This window comes from Dermacentor andersoni, chromosome 3 (assembly GCF_023375885.2).
Source record: "Dermacentor andersoni chromosome 3, qqDerAnde1_hic_scaffold, whole genome shotgun sequence".
NCBI lineage: Eukaryota > Metazoa > Arthropoda > Arachnida > Ixodida > Ixodidae > Dermacentor > Dermacentor andersoni.
Window position 1 is genome coordinate 184309654 of NC_092816.1, and position 23408 is coordinate 184333061.

The 23408-nt window shown below is 44.1% G+C and overlaps 1 protein-coding gene across 2 annotated transcripts in view; it reads left to right on the forward strand.

Moving 5' to 3' along the window:
- Window positions 1-22395, forward strand: part of gry (trafficking protein particle complex subunit 11 gry) — a 151932-nt gene extending 129537 nt beyond the window's left edge. The window contains exons 26-31 of one of the 2 annotated variants that reach the window (XR_007597898.3): window positions 290-341; window positions 4528-4633; window positions 10034-10250; window positions 16741-16917; window positions 18794-18890; window positions 22238-22395. Coding sequence is in view for 1 of the 2 variants with exons in the window: in XM_050172604.3 (XP_050028561.2) it covers window positions 290-341; window positions 4528-4633; window positions 10034-10250; window positions 16741-16917; window positions 22238-22285 (600 nt within the window). In the remaining variant the exon portion in view is untranslated. The remainder of the gene's footprint in view (window positions 1-289; window positions 342-4527; window positions 4634-10033; window positions 10251-16740; window positions 16918-18793; window positions 18891-22237) is intronic. The other variant, XM_050172604.3, reaches the window with a different exon arrangement.
- Window positions 22396-23408: the final 1013 nt, after the last annotated feature.

Consider the following 23408-nt stretch of genomic DNA (forward strand, 5'->3'; position numbering starts at 1 on the left):
TGCGTTGTTACAGCTGTGCCCATTCTAGCTCTGTTATACCTTTTTGTAATCAGACAGATAAAGAGGGCACAGGTAGCCACCTTGCCACCAAACTTAGGGAATGCTGTGGTGATAAGCATGAAGCTTTGTAGTGCCTAAGGAGTTGGGCCAAGTGTCGTGGCAATGCCAGATTGGGGCAGATTTTCCACAGCATGTGTCATTCACCCGCGTTATGCAGCGTCGCTGCTTTGGTGCCTGCCTGCTGCCTTGTGATGTCAATGGCAAAAGAGATTGTGAACTTGTCTTGCAGAGTCCTCATGTGAACACGGTGGACAAGGAGTTCCAGTCGCTCATTGAAGGAGGTGCGTACTCTTGATAGGTGCATGGCCAAGCGTCCAACTTGCCAAGGTTTGGCCATTACTGCTGCATCACTCTGCAGCTGTAGTGTTCCATTGTAAAGTAGAAGGCCATGGCTTTTATTCCCAGCTGCAATGTGCAAATATTCTATATTTTCAAATACTTGATGGAATATTAAGCCGGTCAATATTTGGTTTGGCTCAAATTTCGGAATTTAATGTTTTCAATGCATTTGAAACAAACAAATATAAATTAAAAAATCTGTAAAATTGACAGTTTTGGTATTGGTCACCAAGTTTCAATGCCATAAAGTGGTTCATAGCCAAGACAAGCCAAAGACGAGAATTCGTTTACAGTTGCTGACTGACTTCTGCACCTGCTCGATTATTCTAATATTGATTTCACGCACCGCTGCCTTCTTGAACCAGTGCCTAACGGTGACCTAAGTTCCGGATGCCAAAAGTTGTCTGGCTTAATTTTTCTGGACATCATACACGCGCACAATGTCGTTAAAAATGTCAGCAGTGAAGAAAGTTCGCACCATTCAGATTGTCCCCCATACCCTCACTTTCACTTGTGAAAACATTTCTCAGCCTCGTGAGAGCCGCACAGCCTAGCCTGTACAGTTGCTGAGAGTTAATATAAGTTGTCCCGGCACGAAACTGTAACCTTGGTCGCTGACACTAAGCAGAGCAGTTATTGTAAAGCATAAAAGCCGAGACAAGTGTGGCAGTGGGTAGCAAACTGTTGTGGTAAGTTTGGAACTCATCTGTGACCGGGCCTGAGATCATGAGCACGGTCTAGACCGAGAGACAGCGAACATGCCTTGCTACCTAGTTCATCTGCACGCTTACTGAACAGAATAGGTTAATCTTGTGTGTAGCCAGAAAGGCCCGAGGAAATAGTGTAACGCAGCATAATCTGTTGGCGTCGGCATTTACGGTCACGCTTTTTAAGGATGTGCCATCAGCTACATTGCAATGGGCTAATGCAAAATGTTGCTGCGGCCTCGACCATCACAATGCATCAAGTAGACTGAAAAGCACCGAACAAAAGCCTGTAAATGAAATTTTTGTGCTATTGGGTTGCAAAATATTATTCAACTTGTATTATTCCATGAATATACCTGAATAACAATACTTTGAAACTACAGTGATTCCAGGGGTGAAACTGTTTTATTCTTTGCAAGTAAAAAACCATTTATCTTTTTTTTAGATTTGGCAACATGTGACACCTGTGTCAAGCTTTTATGCAAATACTGCTTTTCGAATGATTTGCTTTGAAATGATTTTACACTTATTACTATTTGCCTTGACTTTGCTTCAAACCAGAAGATTGATATTTGCACAAGCCTACCATCTTCCAATGGGGACAGAATGCACAAGCACCTTTGTAATTATAAGCAGGTGGACAATAAAGAAGCTAGCTGTTCAAAGCTAAACTAGTTAAACTGAAGGCCCTTTACTGCGGCATCTCTAAGAACATACCTACCTTTTTTCTTCCTGACATCGGGTCTCATCAATTATGCCATCGAGTGGCATGAATACACTCCAACCTGGTAACGAAGTTGAGGGGGAGCTGAAATTACTTCTTTAAATCCGTTCCTTCATTATATCCATTGTTGCCAGTTACTGGAATATATGCCCAATGGGGTGCACAATTGTAAACATGTGAATAAGTAGACAGCCTTGCGGTACGCGGAGCCGCTAGCTACATGGCCACGCATGCAATGAAATTTAAATAAAAAATTGTCGGCGTGTCACGCGACTTGTTAGCACCTGACACGACAGCCTTTGGATGGCTGCCTTCTTTCCTATTTTGATGGTCTTTCGCACCCGCTTTCCACTTGGCTTGTCAGGGTCCAGCAGCACGTGGCACACAACACAGCGCCCCTCTGTGTAATCGAAGAGGTAAACGAATTTCGCCATGCCAGCTTGACTCGGTCTGCTTGTAGCCTCCGAGATTGCACAGATGCCAATGCGATCTCGGAGGCCATACCCAGCCGCCAGCCTGTGTGGTGCATGCTGCAGAGAGGGGAAGTGAATGCACGGCCTGGGCGTGACCCCCGAGAAGGAGCCGGGGTGGTCTCTGAGGCCAGCCCAGCTGCAGCTGACTGCATGGTGCACAGTAGAGAAATAGAGAAGTGAATGCACTAATGTTTTGCACTGCTGCACATAGCCACGAAGCATGGCGCGACTCATGCAAGCTTGCGCGTGACCCTCTAAATTGCGCCATGGAGATCTCGGAGGCCGCACCAAGCTGCGCCTGCTTGTGTGGGGCACCGCGCAGAAGTGAATGCACAAATCTTTTGCATTGCCACGCATAGCCACACAGCGAGGCACGCGCAAGAAAGAAAGGTCACTGGAGAAGTACGATAGCAGGCTGCTGCGTGTGCGCAGGTGCACAGTTACGAGTGGCATTGAGAAAGATCAGTGCCGCTCGACAATGTATTCTACACAGGTATGTGGGAGGTATGAGCTGCTGTTGTGAACGAGCGCCAAATCCCAGGGAAAGTGACGTACTCGGCACGCAACGGTCGGGTATTTTTTGGCTTCGGAGACGAATTTAGTTCTTCATATCCATTGGCTGACTGGCCGCTAACTGATCGCTATCATCCCCAAAAAGTTCGTTTTTTATTGTAGCATGGTTTAAGACAACATGTGCATGAATAAATATTTAATGCACGGTATAGCTTCAAAATGAGTGTTGATAATAAATGTAGTACAACACAAGCTGGAAGCTATTTGCTTTGGCAGGCATGTGGAGAGGTTTGGAACCTTTTGGATGCTCTGGTGGTGCTTCGTGTAGGAGGAGGATTAGAGAAGAGGGGAAGTTGGAATGGGGGAATGGCACTACCTTGAAAGATAGCTAGGGACCTTGTTTTATGCTAATCAAGAGCACCCCCTTGGTCACAACTGCATAAATAAAGAAGGATGAGTATTGAGAATCCAATTAATAGCAACTGTAGGCATGACAGATATTAATAACAAATAGCTCTCCACTAGAGTGCAAGACAGGTGTGGTCCATAGGTTCCACATTGGCCTGGTAAGCTGGTGTGAAAAGTGCAAGTCATACATGCATTGTGTTGTGACAAGTCATTATCCCAGTGAAAGCGTCATCGTTCTTCATTTCTTTTTTCACACGTTGTGCCCCTGAGGCTGAATAATGGCTGTTTCCTAGAATACCCATTCCCATTACTAGATTGAGTTGACATGAAATCTTTTGGCCAAACTTGCTGCTATATCTACTACACATTACAGCATAAATGTTAATCTTACTCTTTGTGATGCTGGGAGTGTGCAAGTTTTGATTTTTGAATCTTGATTGTATGCTAATCAACAAAATAATTCTATGAAAGATATAAATTTGAGGAATGTGAATTGCGGATAATCTGAACTGCTGTATACAGACCACACCCGCTACAACAGATCTGCAGATTCAACGACTTCGGAGCCGGTCGACTCGCGGTCAGCCTGCAGCCACTTGCGTTGCTGCTCCGTCCTTCTTGCATGGCACTTGGACGAGAAGGACCTCGTACTTCCATAGCATGCACACAACCCGTGGCAACTGCCAGAGGAGGTCAACCCAGTGCGCTTCGCGTGGCCACAGCATCCAGTCTAATTATGACGGCAGTTTTTTCTGAAAAAAAAATAAGAGGTTATAGGACGCACCGACAAAAAATTCAGAAAAAAAAAAAACACGACTTATACACCGGAAAATATAGTTATACGGAGCAACTTATTGTGGTCTTTAGTGTCCCTTTAAAACAGGATGTTGTTCTCATTCTCTGCACTTGGAGATGAGTGGCTGTTAGCTGTAGGTAATTAAAATTTTAGTTAGCTGTGTGTTCTGCAGCCTTGCCTGATCCCCAACCTGACCTCACTTGTAAGCTCCTTACATGCTATCTCCTCTTCTCAATAATCTATTGGGATGAAATAAATGCAAGCTAAGCCAAACCTAAGATACTGTCAGGTTATGCTTCATTCTATTAAACCGCTTATGTGTGGTGCACGAGCGAAATGTACGCAGCACACAGACAGAGGTATAAAACATGTCGAGGCCTCTTTCAGTATCCACATTGTGTGGAAAAGAAAGAAAGAAAGATTTTAGTATCTTTAGAATTCTGCGAAGTTTGTGTAGAAGTGTGGTATTGTTGCTGCGCCTAACGTTGCTGCTCCTTTGTGTTGCAGTGAAACTGAACAGTGGTGAAGTGGTGCGGGACCTATTGTGCCTGGTGGCTCCCAACCCTGTGGATGCACTCAGTTGCCTCGGACAGTACACCCTGCAGTGGAAGAGGTAAGCTGCTCGATTCACACTGTCGTAGTCGGTTGTCATCCTGCTGTAGCACTTCTATTTAATATACATACTGGAGACCCTCAGGTCCAAGCATTGCAAGTTACAAAACAGAAACACACAGTGCCATGTATGTCTTTGTGTGTTCTTGTCTTTCACCCTGTGCTCGTTTTGCTGAGGACAAAACAAAGGCAGCATGATGAGGGGATATACGAAATTCCGCAAGGGCGCTTCCCTGCACATCTCGCTCGGCCCACACAAGATGGCAGACATTGTCTTAGAAGCAGAAATAAAGCAAGTGCCACTGTCCACGCCACTATCTCTTCCTTCCTACATCCTCGCTGTTCGCAAGCCTACCCTCGACTCATTAGTGCCATGAGCGGGAGGTCAACCCTCTCATGCAGGGCAATCTAGTAGTGTGGAAAAGGCTTCTTCCAGTATTACCCCTTAGACCGTGTAGGTGTCTTGGCTGTTTTCCCAATCTGAAGGGGGTGTGTAGTCTTCCACATAATTCTACTGTATCATAAAGAAAAAAAGAAAAGGAGAACCAAATCAGACACAATTTTATTGCCCTGTGCTTCCTGTGGATTCTGTGGCCACTGCAGCAATGACAGGTGGGTCATTTCGGGCACGTTTGTACTGGAAAATTGGAGGTGTGAAATGACATGGACTGTCAAATTGAAGCAAATAGGATGTTTTCATGCCTTTTCTGCTTCCTTTTGTCTGTGTTGTTTCATGCTTTTAATTTCCTTTTATGATCAAGGAAAGCATGGTAAGCAAACGTATGGTACTTGGTGTCTTCCAGTTTTCTCAGAACATTTTTGCCTTTTGATAAAACCTGAAGATGACAAAATAATAGGTGTGCTCAAAGAAGAGCATCTCAGAGAATATCGTGTTCAAATGCCAGATGTTCAATTAAGAAAGCATGCGACGACTACAGTGACATGCCATGTGACCAGCATCACCACAAGCAAAACATATCGGATGATCATCTGAGATTCTCCACTGCAGGGTATGCTCCAAGTCACTGCTGGAAGGTTGGAAAATGCAACCGTTCTTGCAGCGGCATACATGGCAACGAGAAAGACAGCAGTTGAGGTCGGGCAACTGTTTCTGCGTACATGAGAGGTGCAGTCACTGATGGTAGATCATGGGCTTGAGGGGTCGCTTGAGAGACTTAGGATGATGTTGCAGAGCGTAGGTGTGAGTGAGGGTGATGGCAGCAGCATGCAAGAGACCAAAAACAGCTGACGAGCGACCTCTGCACAAGCAAACTCCTGGATCTTCGAAAGCAGAGGGGCGTAGTCATCTGTGATGATGAGGCTGGATAGGGTATCGTCTGGAGCAGAAGGGCGTCTGGTTTGGAGGTGGATGAGGCTTAGTAGGGTATCGTCTAGAGCAGGACAGTGTCTGGTTTGGAGGCGTTGCCTGTCCAACTCATTAAAACTTTGACAAAGGCCAATTACCTTGATGATTGTGCGAGAACTCTGTGACAGCAACGTTTGGAATGCATTGTCTTCATTACGTTTCATGATAAGTTTGATTTTGTGCTCTTCGGCCATCGACGTGTTCACACGTTTGCAAAGGTCAACAATCTCTTTTATGTAACTTGTAAAATTTTCACCGACCTGCTCGGATCTTGTGCACAAGCAATGCTCGCGTGAAGCTTTTGTACCACTGGGCAACCAAAAACTTGGGTGAAGCTGGTTTTAACCCTTTGAGGGTCGAATTATTTTGAAAAAAACTTTCCCAGGTGGTCAAATTACTTTATTGCGGATATTGAATGTACAAGATGTATAAAGTCGGGAATAAATAGTAAAAAATAATTAGGAACAGTATTTTGGTGTCGGCATCACTCAGAACTGCAAAATGTTCAATAGTATTTCCGAGCATGGTACTCCTTGAAACACGGGTCTACGCACAGCGCCTTATCGCAGTCTGCACACCTAAAATGCATGTCTATTCTCTTGGAGCGAGGAGTTGTGTTGGCGCACACATCACATCTCTTCGTGTGGCTGCCTTGGGCAGAAGTCTGAGGCACCCTCTTAAGCGCGTTGCCGCAGAGAGCGAGAATACCTCGTGAGCGGTGGTGATAAACAAGCTAAGAGCAGTGCCAATCAAGATAGAAATCAACTTCCGCCGCCCCTGCAAGAGCGTGCCGACAAAGAGAAAAACCACATTTCGCGCACTTCCGTCGCGATCACACGGCAGAACCGAAACCACCAAAGGGGCGTTGCCGCAGCCTGAACAACGCGCTGAAGCTAGCAATCAGCTCTGTTTATTTTCCCAAGAAGGTAGCACCAATTTCAAACGCATCTTGTAAGGGCTAAGAGGCGGCAGCACCTCCCGGTGAGCACGCATCGTCATTATGGCGCGAAATTTCAAATGGAGGGTTGGAACCATACCCGTACGGCGAAGACCTTGCGGGACAGAAAACTGCCACCGTACATGTACGGCAAAAACCTTCAAAGGGCTAAAGACAGCCCATGTAGTAAGGTCAGCTTCATGGTTAAGCAACCAGAGCTTGGCAATGTCCGATAAGTAAAAAATGGCATTCTTCGGCTTGGTATTGTCGTCCCATTTATTATGGGCACTCACACACTTTAGGAGGAGATCCAATCTTAAACATCTTTGTCATCTGTGCCACTGAGGATGGAGGATGGATGTTATGTGCTGATGCAATGTGCCGGCACATAACAGAGTGGACGAGGTTGGCGGAGGAACGGCACTTGTGTTGTCGGTCATGATACGGGGGTTAGCGTGCAACTTCGGTGTTTCAGATTGGATGAGGCGGAGCACCTCCACCACTTGAAATGAGGTTTATTGCAATGGGACACGGGCGAACGGGTTGCAGTCGGAGATGTTCAGCCAAGCACAACAACCACGAGCTCATGCACGTGGCGAGGCTGCTTAGGCACCGGCTACTATTCTTCGCTACAGCACCAGTATCTCCTGCGTAACCATTAATTTGGTGTCATTCTCAGGCTGTGGTAACTTGCAACAAATGAACGGTGCCACAGGTGCCTCTATTTTCTATCCTACCTCAATCATGAAGCCTGTCTGATAAAACATTTTTGTTTTTAATATTGCATAATGATTTCCGGCATCTCAAAACCTAACAGGGCTCATTGCTATAGAAGCATCATATCAGAAAAAGTGAAACATGCAGATGTGCAATTTCTTTTGTCTAGAAACTGCAAGATCGAAATAGTAATATAGAGTGTATGCTCATTACAACGGACCCTCGTACAAGAGACTTTCGGACGTGATGGACCATATTTTAACTTTAGTTTGCTCTACGAATTTTATTAATGCAGCGAAGTTTACTTTTAATGGGACCGCGATACAACGGACTATCGGCTACAGCAGATGAAATTTGCGGCAATTTTTGTCAAAATCATGCGTATAAAACGGACTGCTGCCGTGTCGACATGGGCTGACAACTGACTTGGGAGGGTCAGCCAACAATTGCAGCTCAGTATCGCGTGTGCGAGGGAGGAAGGGCGGGGCAGAAACGTGCCATCTTCTCTTGTGCGCTTGAGAGAGGGGGTTCTACTCTGGCAGCTGCTGCCTGCAGTGTAGCCATGCAGGTGCCATATATTGAAAGCAATCTGCGATGTGGACAAAGTGCACCCAGTGCTAGTATCTTCATATGCGCTGTGCTTTCGACGTTTAGTTCGCATTGAAGCCAGAGACAGCACGAAGGTCAATTCGCTCGCTGCTGCTACCGCGCTTCCTCACTCGTAACATTTTCACAGCAATTTTCCGCAATCATCGAGCAGGATTTGTTCATGTTTACCTGTGTGCGTGTGACACTGTGCTTGTTAATTTAGTTAGTAAGTGAATGTTTATAACTTTATACGGCCGATAAAACTACTATCCTTACTTCGCATGGCTGTCTACTAATTTGCTTTGCAATCGATGCTTTACCTCTTGGGTGAAGTTGCAAATTTTTTTTTTGCTTTTTACTTTGGACATTCATCACTCACTCTTTGCAATAATGTTGTTATACATCGCGACCAAAGTTTCGGAAATGAGGCATTACGGATATTATGGACTTCGGATAAAACGGAATTTTTTGTCAAATTATCAGGATTCGTCGTATCAGGAGTTGACTGTATTGCATTTTGTTGTTTATTGTTTTATTTGGTTGTTGCAATATGAAACAATGGAAATAATAAAAAAAATGTTAAGTTCAGTTTGGGCAACAGTGGTACTCTAGATTTGGAGCGCAAAACTGAAAGCACTATCAAACTGGTCTAGACTAATTGGTGTTCTAATACATGCAGAAGCTCTGCCTTCATAACTTTGCCTGCATTGTCACAGAAAGTTGTCCGTGAATACAGTAGAAGCTTGTTCATACATTTTGGGGAAAAACGCGAGAAAGAACTGACTAAACAGGAAAGCACACGATCCAAAGTCGTAAAAAAATTTTACAGACTTATTTGACATCTACGTAATGCAAAGTGTTGCATGAATCATTGCAGCACAAGACGTGGACTCGCCCCAACTTGGTGGGGGCTCAGCTTTCTGAGATGCGCATTGTTGTTTTCGTGGCTTCAGCAAAGCTTATGTTTGTGTTCCTCAAATTCAACCTCAGTCAGCAGCTTTGTTGAGCGGGGCTTTTTGACGGAAAGTTTTGATGAGCCCACCCAGTGCGAGTCGTTGAGGCACGAGACGCCAATGCACATGTAGCTGGTGGCGCCTGAGCAACCATTGTCGTTCAATCGCACATTGTCATTTTCCTTTGCGAAACCAAAATGAAACGGAACCTGTGGGTGATGCCGGAATACAATGTCTGCGATGCTGCCTGAGTGAAACATGACACTCACTTAGCGCTTCCTGCAGCCAGCAATGACAGTGCATTTGGGTTATTGCCTGTTAAAGGCGTTCAGTATGCTTCGCACGTGCTGTAGAAGAGATAGGTGAATATGCTTATTGCAATAAGGTTGGTAGCAATAGGTGTGAATGAGGCATGCAATGACCGGGGAAAAGATTTGCTGATATGAGAATAGGAAACTGAGTGCACGCCGGCATTCTCACATGAGACAGGCGGGCGTGGGCTGCAGGGAAGCTGTTGCAGCAGGCCAGTACTGTTCTAGATCACACATGCCTTGCGCCTTTTCTTGTTTACATGGGATCTAGCGGCCAGAAAACATATCATAGGATGGCAGTTTGGCACTGTAGTGAACGTTGCTGCCAAAAGATTGTGTTTTCTGGGAATGTATGAATCTGTAAACAGAAGCGTAACTGTACTGGGTCATTTCTTTCTGTTCTCGATCATGAACGTTGGTGCCGGCAAATTGTACGTAATGGGATCGTATGAACGAGGTTCTATTGTATGGGGAACCACGGGTCAGAGGAGGACTCTCATGGCATTTTGCCGGCGGCTTGTCCTTACAGGGAAGGCGCTCCCGCAATGGCAACCCACACGGTGTCACTCCCAGCAGTGCCAGTGCAAGCATGCCCACTCCTGCTGGAGCTGGTGGCGCCTGCGCATGGCCGGGTGCGCACCCCACTGACCGTCAGCTACTTGCTGCATAACCGCACCCTGCTCATGCAGGATGTCGAGCTGGTTATGGACTCCAGCGATGCCTTCATGTACTCCGGCAACAAACTGGTGAGAGTGGGCTTGTGTGGCCATCTGGTTTGATTGGTCGATTGCTTGCTGAGGCTTAAGAGAGATTAGGTAGTAGCTGTAGTTTAACTACTAACTAAAAGGACTGTTGCTGGTCAAGTTAGTGCAGTTTACTGTACATTCTTTTTAACGGTGATAAAACAGACATGACATGTGGCTGTTTTCATGTTTGTCATGTTCTCTGTGTTGTTTCTGTTATCGCACCATTAAAGAGGATGCACTGCAGTGTATACCGCTTATAACACAAATCACCAGAGTCACAAATATTTGCAGTATAAGCAGTACTGCACTATAACCAAACAACAATTTTCAACATCTGCAACATGTGCCTAAACACATAGACCGCACAGGTGCGCACATTTGACAATAAAAGAATATGACTGGGAGTTTTCTGCCCTTTTAAAGTAGTGAACATTGAAAGCTTAGTGCTCGAGGACCAGCCATTACAGATAGCTTTCGCTTGCAGTGGACAATAAATAATGCAGGAAAAATGCCAAAGAGGGAAGTACAGTAGAACCTCCTTAATTCGAACACCAAAAAGACAATTTATTGAATGAAACGGAGTTCTAACTAAGGAGAGTCTCCTCGAATATAGCGCCCAATCAATTGTGAGGTACAGCTTGCAAATCCAGAACCGTTCCTGGATCGCATTTAAAAAGGTCTTATCTTTCCTCCATCAGCGCACGCTTACATGTGCCGAAGAAAGCTCAGGTTCGTTGTAAAGTCCAAGTGTGATAACATCTTGCACCATTTGCTGTCATTGTGAGGCAAAGCATGTGTGGGTGAGCCGAGAAGGATGGTGGCTTGGTGCATGCTGTCCTCCTGTGTGTCCAATGTTGGGGTCATGTGACCAAGCCTGTGCTGGGCGGAGAGAGACAAGCAAGCGCACATCTTTACACTGCTGCCCTTGGCTGCGCATGGCTGTCCACATGTGCATACGTGGCCCACGTGGCTTATCATATTGGAGGCACAGTCAATCCCGGATGTATACGGAACTCGGATATATCCTGGATATATCAAATTCAGAATTATTCTCTATATCGGATAGTCATAACATCTCCTTGGAAATCCCACTACATGGTGCTGCACTACATGTATACTTATACTTTGACATAACCAACTCAGTAAAATTGGCAATTTGCTTTGCTATATCGAAATTTCGTTATATTGAAATTTGTCCTTTTATGCAGATAAGTACAGTCACCAATTGATTTTTCTTACACGGAAGGAGCCCTAATATCTTCTTAATTATCTGGCAGACGCAAAAAGCAAACTTCAATGAGAAAAAAGTTCATTTTGTTGAATTTCAGAGTCGGCGATGAAAGATACGGTTTCATTCCGTGTTGATATCTCCACATCGGTGGTACGAAGTGAAGCCAGCAACACTTTTGCATCCACTGTACCCCCACAGCTGATAGTGTCACCCACAGGAGGACTCTGCTACAGTAAAAGCTCGTTAATTTGCAACTCGTTAATTTGAAATTTTGTATAATTCGAAGAAGTAGCCGCCGCAGTCCGTCCAACACTGTATTGAAAGAAATATGTAATGCACCCCGCTAATTCACACTGAAATCCGCACCGCCACCGATAATTCGAACCCTGCGCCATCGTAGATGGGGAGAGTGCTAGTGTGTGGGAGCACATTGGTGACGATCGTCGCCGTGCAGCTTTGCCCTTTCCATCTGCGGCCGTCTGCTGCAGATCGGTTCTCTCCCTCTATCAAGACCTTCAAGATAAAAACACGAACGTGGTGCTGCGTCTTTTATTTATTTATTTTTTAATTGCTAGAGCAACTATATGGACACTCCAAGCGCATTTCTGTTGTCAGCGTCACCGTCGCCGCACGCACTACGCTGTAGGTTCGAGTGAAAGTGTGCGAGGAGAGCAGACGATCGGGGCTCAATCTCACCCACACGAAAGAGATGAACGCAAAGAGGAAGTGCGCTGACTTCTCTCGCAGGTTGGGCACCCAACGTTGCGAAGCACCTGGGGGGGGGGGGGGGGGGGGGTTTGTTCTCTTCGGCTGCAACTGTGCATATGCTCTGCATTGGGGGCAGAGTCTAGTTGCATTGGCGACTCGTAGCTTTGCGCGTGCTGTGTGTTCTCGGCGCTCACTTTGCATTGAAGCAATAGACAGCACGATTGTCGCTTTGCTCGCTGCTGTTGCTGCGTTTTCTCACGCCAGCGTTTTGACAGCGAGTGTCCATAGTAATTGGGTGGGATGTGTTCATGTTCGCTGTGCGCGCTGGCACCATGCTTAGTATTTTAGTTAGCAAGGTAATGTTTACAAGTTGATACGGCCGGTAAAAGTACTACAGTCGAGACCCGCGATAACGAAATCCCGCAACAACAAAATTCTCACGACAACAAAACATTTTCGTATCCCCAGCGAACGGCCATAGAATTCAATGCATTTTGTACCTTCCGGCAACGAAATGTCGCTGTACTGCAATCCCACATCAACGAAATTCGCCGGAATGTAACTCCGCATAATACCTACTCGCGTAAGGCTAGCAGGCTCCAAAATGCGCTCAAATGCGATTGTTTTGCACTAATATTGCCTAAAATATCTCCACATTACACTTGTGCGGGCGCTGCCATTTTTGTTCACAAAAACAACCAAGCGCCCAGAGCGATCAGTGCACTGGAAACATGGCATGGCCGCCATCTTGTTTGTTGATCGCCCGTTTGAAGCGGCAGGCATGTTGCTACCGACATCTGATGACAGCTTTTGCAAGCCTATTAGGTGAGATCATAGAGCGTTGTACGAAACGCGCATTCAGTTTGCGTTTCCCGCGGCTGATGACTTAGTGAGGCCTAGGCTAATCACATAAGGTGAAACTGAATGCAAACTGAACGTGCGTTTCGAACAACACTCGCCAATAGCAGCAGTGCACTGTCTAATGTGCACCTCAGCAAGAAAAATGCAGCAAAATCAAGGAAATCCACACCCCACCGACACGGAGTTGTTTATGGCTCTTGAGATGGCGATTGCAGCATATGGAGTGTCACACATTGGGTCATGATTGAGCGATCATCTGGGAATACGCATACCTTGCTTCAAGAATGCTGGTTTTGGTGCCACCCGATAAGCATCGCTTGCGGATTCGGTGCTGGACGTAGATTTATGCAAAAGGGCTGTTATCTTGATCATTTACCCTTCGGGTACACGAGGTATGATCACTTTTGCGCTCGGCACCGGACGTGTCGCCGCCTACGGGCAACAGCGTGCGCCGGAGAAATGCAGCTGCATGTCCTGCTGCTCTGCATTGTGGCTGTCACCCAGTCATTCAGTAGTTCACCGTCGCGTAATGATTTATTAAATAAAACACGCAAATACTTACACACCCACTCAGCATATTTTCGAAGAAACGAATTTGGGATGTTGTCTGGCCCTGGTGAATTCTATATTCAGCTTTAACAGCATGTTGAAGATACCTTGTTCTGAGATTATGAGGTCTGGCATACGTGCCAAGGAGAAAACAAAAAAAGGTAGGATATTATCAGCTTTAGTAAAAACAGATTTGTAGTGGTCGTTAAATGAATTAGATATTAATTCAAAATCAGTTACCTGTTCCCCAATAATTTCGAAGGTATCGCAGTCCAAGGATTTAGGCGAAACAGTTCTCCAAAACTTTTCTGATGACACTGTAATAGAACTAGGTAGTGATTCCCCGCAGTAACCTGTTTTGTCTATGGCCACTTGGTTTTCAACTTCAGAGGACAAATCTGAAATTAGGTTATCACGATATGATGCGTAGGAGCAAGATTTTCCTTTTTTAAGTCTCTTTAGCCGCCTCCATAATTTGTCTCCCTGGAAATCCACGGATTCTTACTTTTTGTTTTCTTACCAATGTTTAGCACAAAACGCATATAGTTCACAATATGCTTAAGCTGGTGCCTTAGAATGTGTATGTTATCAGTACTATTGGCAAAGTCATCAGAATGAAAAGAAAGGGCCTCAATTGTTGACAGGTCATCTGCTTTAGAAAAGTTAGGAAATAGAAGTTTTTCGGATTTCCTTTGTAGAGGCAGAAGATACATGAAGTAATACAGCACGGCGATCAGAAATGCCAGGAGCTACATCACAGTGCGCTTTAGGAAAAATGTCTCTGTTAACAAAAAAAGAATCATTTTAGACATACCCTGCACCCTCGTACGCTCTTCAACTACCTGCGAAAGATCAAATTCAAAGGCGATATCCAAGAGTGCATCAGCTGTGGTATCGCTGTGTTTACACATGTGCTTATGACATGGAGGACCAGTTCACGTTAGGTAAACTAAAATCTTCTGCCAAATGATTCGATCACCGGACTTGACATATGTGTTCATGCATTCCTGTAATTCCTCTAGATCGGTTATGGTAGACGCAGGGGGTCTGTACACTGCTCCCAAAACATATCCAACATTAGCACAATAAACCTTGCAAAGACACATTGCATATTAGGTACATCAGGCATTTTATGCACATTTGAAGACGCCTTGAAAATGATACACAAACCACCACCTTTAGTGCCGCAATCTTTTCTAAGCACACTAAAACCCAGCAGGACAAATTCACTGTTGTATATTGCATCGGTCAACCACATTTCCATTAGAATAGCAATATCTGGATTATGTACCAGTAAAAGTCCCTCAAACCCAGTAGCCTTGTTTACTATGCTCCTGCAGTTAACACTGAGAATTATAAGCAAGCGACGCTTTGGACTGCATTGTCAATTTCGTTTTTTTTTTTATTGAGATGATAATGAAAACCCTTTTGCTCATCCCATCCACACACGACACCATCAATGCTTAACTTATCACACAGTAGCTGAACTTTCACTCCGTTTGCTTTTTCCTCCGAGGTGCTTTTCCATAACTGTTTGTGTATTTCATGCACTTTATGGAAAAGTCTTCTGACACAGAATATCTACTGCCTTTTAGTTTGCTACAGGCATTCAGTATGGATGCTAAGTCGCGGTAGTCCAAGAATTGTAAAGTAACTGGACGTATTTTATTTTCTATCTTTCGACCTAATCTATGTATCCTTTTGATACTAGCAATGTTTACACGCAATATCCTGCTAAGTTCTTCTGTCACTACCCTTCAAGCACCTTGGTAATCTGATGTCAGACTCGTCTACGCTGAAAACGATCAAGTTCTTCCTCCTTCCTCCTTCCCCAGTTTTCGATGTCGTCAACCTTTTCGACGATGGAAGTTAGTTGTTTGTTCAATATTGATACTGGGGTCTCAATGTCATTACCTTGCTGTCCAGCACAGCCACAGTTAATAATTGCTTCTCAAAGAGCTCGATTCTACTTGTTAGGACAGAAATTTTTTGTTCCATGCTTACTTGATATGTCTTGATCTCTTCAATAGTGGACTGCAGCTTGCCCTGGCCATCCAGTAATTTATGCAGCATTTCTGTTTCGGTTGGCCCAGGGTTTTCCTCGATATCGCCGCAGAGTAAGAGGTCGCCAGGAAAACAAGGCACCCAGCTAAAAATACGCTTGACACACAGTGGGCAGGGCAGCAGCAGCAAGCAATGGTCATCACTGCGGAAGCATTTAGAACACGAATACTAGTTACTAACTGTAGTGCAAAAAGCAGAATGGGTTTTTTAGCATCATGCCAGTTGTGCTGCTGCAGTGCCCGCTGCTGAAGAACTCTGATAGCTGAATGATCGTGAGCTTGTTCACAACCGTCACTGTTCAGCACTTCTATCGCTTCACTGCTGCTCTCGTTGACGCCAGCATCAAGAGTAGAGATGCCGCCACTTTAGATTCTGCGTGACAAAAATCAAGGAAGTTGCCTTGGACTGTGTCGCATTTTGACAGGGGAACAAATTCGACAGATGTGAAAAACCGTAAATACAGCCTTTACAATTTTGTGGCTTGGCTCAGCTTGTCCTGTGGTTTGTGCACTGTCGACAACTGCTGGATCGATTAAGCTTCACTAGTTTCAACCGGCATCATGGCCAGCATCATGGCCGGCGACCATGCAGGTGATGTAGCTAACAAAAATCACCCTTTCTGCTAGATTTCGTGGCTAAAGCACTTGATCGTGCAGGCGAAATTCGAATTATTGAACAAGCTGTAAGGTGTCTAAAATTTAAGCATCCCATAATAGATTAAGTCTACAGAGTCAGTGGCTGTGCCATAAGGTTGTCCAAATAACTGAGCATGTCTGAATTATTGGTTAGTGACAGTACTGTTTGGGCAGGATAGTTGAGCAGTTACACCTGTCAGTGCTGCTAAGTCCTTTGCATTACTGCCTCAATTTAAGCTTGCAAATAGTAAAATACTTGCACTGCAGCAAAACAGAATATTGGGCACATGGTATAGCTTGATCATATTGAGCTGTACTGCAAGAAGGCAGAGCACAAGAGGAGACAAACGCGATCACTACACTTACAACTGAAAATACCTGCAATGTGGTGAAATTTTATGTTCTCTCTGGACTTGTTTGTCCTTGGCTTCCGTGTGCGCAGCTGCACTTCCGCATCCTCCCACGAGAGTGCCAGACCCTGACGTACAACCTGTACCCCTTGCTGCCGGGATATGTGCCTCTGCCCCGGATGCACCTGGTGCTGGGGCCAGGCACTGCAGCTGCCTCCACCCTCGACGGCCTCCTCAACGAGATGCTGCCCTCACACATCTTCATCATGGTGAGTTGCACTGCCTAGGCTGACCTCATAATCTTACAGGCAGCTTTCGTAGTGTACACGAGGCCTTGTCCTGCTGCTCCAAGAATTGCTCTTTCTTGTCTCGCATACTACAATCCCTCACCATTTACCCACGATTGAGTTGAAGCCCGCCACTGCATATGCAGTAAAGTAGGTAAAGATGAGTGCCACTCTTCTTAAAACTTATCCCTCTGGTGTCAGACAGTGTTCACCTGCTCAGATGCGGCTGCTTTAAAATTCTCCTTTGCTGAAAAAGCTATGGTAAAGTTAAACCTCATTATAACAAAGTCACACTGAACACGAAAAAGCCTTCATTATGTCTCATGTTTGTTATAAGAATGTATTCCTTACATGCTGATATTGGTGAGCAAATTTTTTATTTACTTTGTTATGTCTATGTTCATTATATCGAGGTATCACTTTACTAAGCGATCATTTAATGCCAAACATTAAAAGGCATCAATATTTATTTATTTATCTTGAATACCCTAAAGGCCCCTCACACATCTTCATCATGCTGCCAGTGAATATGCTACTGATATTGGAAAAAAATAATGTCAATTGTCAAGTAGCTTATATATTGCTATAGAATTCTAGGCTGCTGCTGCATTCTTGTAGTATTCTCGGAGTAGTATTTTTATTTCTCTCTTTTTATTTCTGGTAATTCTGAAGATTCCTGTTGCATATGTTATTCGTATATGAGCCACTATTGTTAATGCGATTAGCATTCTTTGCCTACTTCAGCCATTTTGAGCCTATCTATTTATCTATCTAGCCTCTTGCGCCAGTCGAGTGGCCCAAATTATCTACCAGCTTGGGTCACTAGGTATGTGCTCATGCTTGTAATGGCATCATGGCTGTTCCATTGTCGTCATTCTAGCTTCATGATTTGACTTTCGTCATGCCGCCTAACTTTAATATCCGACTCTCATCATGCTGTCGGGGTCACACCATTGTTGTCATGCCGGCGTCGTCATACCGCCTTCATCTATCCATCGAAATCATTTTTTCCTTGTCATTTATCATGATTACGTTGTCATCATTCAATCATGATTATGATTTTAAAGCCATCGTTGTCATTGTGTCGTCCTCAGACGGTCATTGTCATGCATTTGGGGTGATGCCATTGTCGTCATTCAAGCCTAATCATCCGGTTGTCATGATACTGTCATCTTGATACCATGCCGGTCATTGGTTCCCTTGTCGTCATTCTGACTTCAACATCGAAATCTTATCATGCCGTCGTCGTCACACTGTCGTGTTACCATCGTTGTCACCTCAGTAACGTCATCCCACTGTCTTCATAGCGTCGTCGTCATAACTTCATCAATCAATTGACGTCATTTCTTGTCTGCCAGTCTATCATAATCACGCTGTCATCCTTCAATCCTGATTACACCACTGTTGTCAAGCCATCGCCATCATTGCATTGTCATCAGACAGACCTTGTCATAGTTGTGCTATCGTTCTCATTCCAGCTTAGCTATCAGGTTGTCATCTTAACTATCATGGTCATACACTCGTCATCAACCCATTGTCCTCATTTCGTTATCATGCTGTTATCATGCTGTCATCGGTATACCATCATCATCATTTAAGAATTGTCGATTAAGGCTTGCATTGGGGCTAGTTTAAATAACTTAGAGTGCAGCTCCGTAGAGTCAAGACAGATACACAGCATAAAATGTCTGTGCTCGTGTTCATGTTGTGTGTCTGTCTTAGTTCTGCAGTGCTGTACTCAATTCAAGAATTTTCATACCATTGTCGTTATGCTGTCATCATCATATCACCTTTGTCGTTCATTGACGTAATTCCTTCTTCATCATTCCATCCTTGTCACTGTGTCGGTGTCATACAGGCATCGTCATGGCGCCATGCTCATGGGTGACCTTGGCAAGCAAGTGCCTTAGTGAAGTGGGATGATACCACAGTATGTCTCACACAGCCAAGGCAACGTAAGTGTCAGAATGACCACTACAGATGTTAAATAACTGTGACTTCAGAAATATGATGTGTCGCTACATTGCTCATATGCTAATCGCATTATACTATTGACTGTCACTGTTAGATGAGTACTGCCATTATTTTTTCTTTACTTTTTTTTGTATTGGTATTGCACATCATTAAAGTATTTGTGTACTTTTCAAAAATAACGTACAGCATGAAGGACAAGGACTGCGAGAGATGACATACACAGCGCTGACTTCCAACAATATTTTATTGCGTTGCCACATCATGTGTATATAAATATACAAGAGGGGGCATGCGCAGAAAATGAAAGGCAGTTACAAGGGGTGTTCTAACAGCAAGTCACTGTACTAAGAGCATGGTCACTTGAAAAAAAAGAAAACGAACATTACAATTTCTATCTGTTTAGATACGTGACTTCACTAGGGGTCAGCGCAATAGAGGGGCACTAACGCCCATACTACCAAGTTTTCTGATGAAATCAGCTTCACAATTTCCCAGGTGTCATACAGGCATGACACAGCTCACAGCGAGACACAGCTCACAGCTCACCTGGGAAATTGTGGAAGCTGATTTCATCAGAAAACTTGGTAGTATACGCGTTAGTGCCCCCTCTATCGCGCTGACCCCTAGTGAAGTCAGGTATCTAAACAGATAGAAATTGTAATGTTCGTTTTCTTCTTTTTTTTCAAGTAACCATGCTCTTAGTACAGTGACTTGCTGTTAGAACACCCCTTGTGACTGCTTTTCATTTTCTGCGCATGCCCCCTCTTGTATATTTATGTACTCATGATGTGGCAACGCAATAAAATATTGTTGGAAGTCAGCGCTGTGTATGTCATCTCTCGCAGTCCTTGTCCTTCGCGCTGTACGTTATTTTTGATCATGAATTACCAACTAGCCCAAGCAACCACCCTATGTATTTTTATTCACTTTATTAGCGCCGAATTTCTCTTTAACAGTATGTGAGTGATAGGGCTGATGTAGGTCAATGAATTTCTGTCTTTAGCCTGACTATCCAAGACTGCATTTGTGCCGAAATCAATTGTAAATAAAATATAAAGAGCTGAGACACTTCCACTCGAGGCCTTGCATTCCATGCCATTTGCATACATTGCAACATGCATCACCCACTGCTGGCTGCTCACCATTAGCAAGAAGCATTGCCTGCCGGGCATAGTGAATCATAAGCGCTTACATAACACAAGACAGCACTCCTTTCATTAGTGAAAGGACAAGTTGCTGTCCACCAAACTTCATGCTACAGTGCCTTAATTTGCCTTTTGTGCTTCTTATTTGCTGGTTTCAACCGTTCTAGGCTTGAGCGAATATAAACTTCTTGGTTCTAAGCAAAGTTGAAGTCAATACTTCATGTAGTTGCGGGATTTGCATAAAGCTTTGACATTGGAGACAGATATAGACAAATCTAAGAAAAGTGGGTTCCTTGTCTATAAAAATCGAAACGTGTTCATCTCTGGAGTTGGTTTGTTTTCGAAGCATAGTTATTCAAATATTCTCATGCCAAAATGCAAGTTCAACATTTCTTACGACTCCAGTTGCACAGAAAATTTGTTTACAGGCCCTTTCTCACTGTTGTGTTTCAGTCTAATTATAGTTTTGTGGTTGTTGAGGCCGCAGATAGCATTTCCCTTTCACGTGTGGTGCATCGTCGCAATGCTATGGAGTGCGACCCTGACTGCATGACACCAGCAGTTTATGCTGCATTGCATAAATTCAGGTTGATGCGTTCCATTTACATGTAAGCTTAACGTATTCCATTCTGCAAACACAGAGAAACTTTTTAAGAAAATTTAGCGATACGTATAATCAGCCTGCGGATTACACTCAAACCTCATTATAGCGAACTTAAAGGGGGAGCCAAAATTACTTTGTTACATCCATTCCTTCGTTATATTAATTGCCAGTTACTACAATACAATATGTGCCCAATGGGGTGCACAATTGCAAACATGGAAATAAGACGGCATTACGACCTGTGGAGCAACTACACGGCCATGAATGCGATGACATTTTCATAAAACAGGAAGGGAATCTGCGGCTTGTGCAGCATGTGACTTCTTTACCTGATGCGACAGCCTTTAGATGGTTGCCTTCTGTTCCATTGTGATGGTCTTTCATTTTCGCTTTCACTTGGTTCCATTCACAACCGTAGACGGTCTTTACAGGGATTTGGGCGTTGTATGCTCTTACTTGTGCGGGTAATATGTGTGAATGTTTTTTTTTCTGGGGTGTTGTACTTGAGGGTGTCGTCATCATCATCATCATCAGCCTGGTTACGCCCACTGCAGGGCAAAGGCCTCTCCCATACTTCTCCAACTACCCCGGTCATGCACTAGTTGTGGCTATGTTGTCCCTGCAAACTTCTTAATCTCATCCGCCCACCTAACTTTCTGCCACCCCCTGCTACGCTTCCCTTCCCTTGGAATCCAGTCTGTAACCCTTAATGACCATCGGTTAACTTCCCTCCTCATTACATGTTCTGCCCATGCCCATTTCTTTTTTTTTTATTTCAACTAAGATGTCATTTACTCGCATTTGTTCCCTCGCCCAATCTGCTCTTTTCTTATCCCTTAATGTTATAGTACCCATCATTCTTCTTTCCATAGCTCATTGCGTAGTCCTCAATTTAAGTAGAACCCTTTTCGTAAGCCTCCAGGTTTCTGCTCCGTACGTGAGTACTGGTAAGACACAGCTGTTATACGCTTACGCCAGAAGGCTATACGAAGGTTAGAAGGTTATACGCCAGAAGGCTATCTGAAGCCAAAAAGACACAGCTTAGAGAAATCCATGTACAACTTATTATTCCCACACTGGTCGAGCCGCTGTACCAGCTGCATGCATAGACAATAATCCTCTTTGATTTGTTATCCTGGGCTGCCCAAGACTATCTGCTGACTATCCTCTTATCGACTTAAAGCAGCATTTTTCTGAGATGACAAATCGAAGAGGCCCATTACCACCAGATTTCTTTCTAGTATATTTGTGCGAAACTATGCAAATGCCAAGCCACATCTGTTGGTGTTTGGTACTATGCTGCTAAAGTTAAAAAAAAATCTCGCCAGAGAAACAATGCACATACAATAATCGCTCATTGTTGTGCACTCAAGTACTGCATGTATGTCGTTATAACTCACCCATATTTTAAGAGGGGGGAGGCATTTTTAAAGGTAAGTACTGACATGTAAATATCTGTGCAACTATGGCTCGCCATTTAACCTCTAGAGTAACATTGCTGCCTGGTACTATTGCTGTCAAATCTCCCCTGCGACTATTGGCACTGACTGCTTTTTTTGCTCTTTTTCTACTATTGCAGCCCCAGGCCAAGACCTTAACACCCTGTGAAGCAATGGGTATGAGCTAGTAATGACCAGAAGATACATTATAGCTTAATTCCAGAAGCTTTGTACATAATATAATGCTGGAAACAACAAAATGAAAGTTTCTTAGGGAAATAAATTGCTTTTGAAAGTTTTTGGTGCCATTCTTTGTGTTCCATGCTTAAAGCTTTCAATATGACACATCCACAACTGTTGAAGTGTAAATTATTTGTACGACCAGAAGACCACCCATCCGCCATTGCATTGGGCCCTTCAGGTAAAATAAATAAAAATTACTACCTATGCTAAAAACCAACTTTTGAAACTCTTTACTACCCGGGATTATAACTATCTAATTTCAATATTCACATACTGTGGCTCCGAACACGCGCCTCTTAGCAATAGAAAGGGTGGAATGGACGAACACATCCTGCATTGAGAAATGCAAAATGCTGCGATGCCAATAACCTGCCTGAGAGCCGGACGGTGAACACTGTAACGTGATATTTTGAATCTTTTTCTGTGAAGCAGTTTGCTGTATAATAGGAAATAGACACTATTCCAAAGCAGACTGGTAAGTTGTCATCGTCCATTAAAACATTCCTAGTGCTGAAGAGGAGCGGTCTTGTGAAACCATTTCCAACTACGGGTGTCAAGATGGGAGCGTGTGGCACTGATTACTTGTAAAAGACATGCGACAAAGGGACGAACATCCTAACTTTAAAGAAGAGGCAGTTTTCATGTGCTCCAAGTGTGATGTTCATCTCTGCCCCACAAAGATACATAAACTGCATTTTCAATTTCAATCGGCATTTGAGCCAGCAAGAGTGAAATGAGAAGTTTTCTTAAAATTAAAAGCATTTCAGAAGAAAAAAAAAACAGGCATTCCCCAAGTATGTGCCCTTCTGCATACATTTTTTTGCATTTGCCGGAGATAGACCAAATGACCAGTGTCCCAAAGTAGCGACATACCAATTTTCAGAAAAACAGCAGTTTAATGACATTTTACAGCGTAGCTTTTTTAGTCTGTGGGCAAAAGCCTAATCATAAAGTTTAAAATTCCTTGATCACATCTAAATAAGTTAGGGTGTCAAGGGGTTAATGTTCATGACATTGTTTCTTGTATCCATTTCTTAGTTTGTTCTTTTCACTTCTTAGTGCACTGTC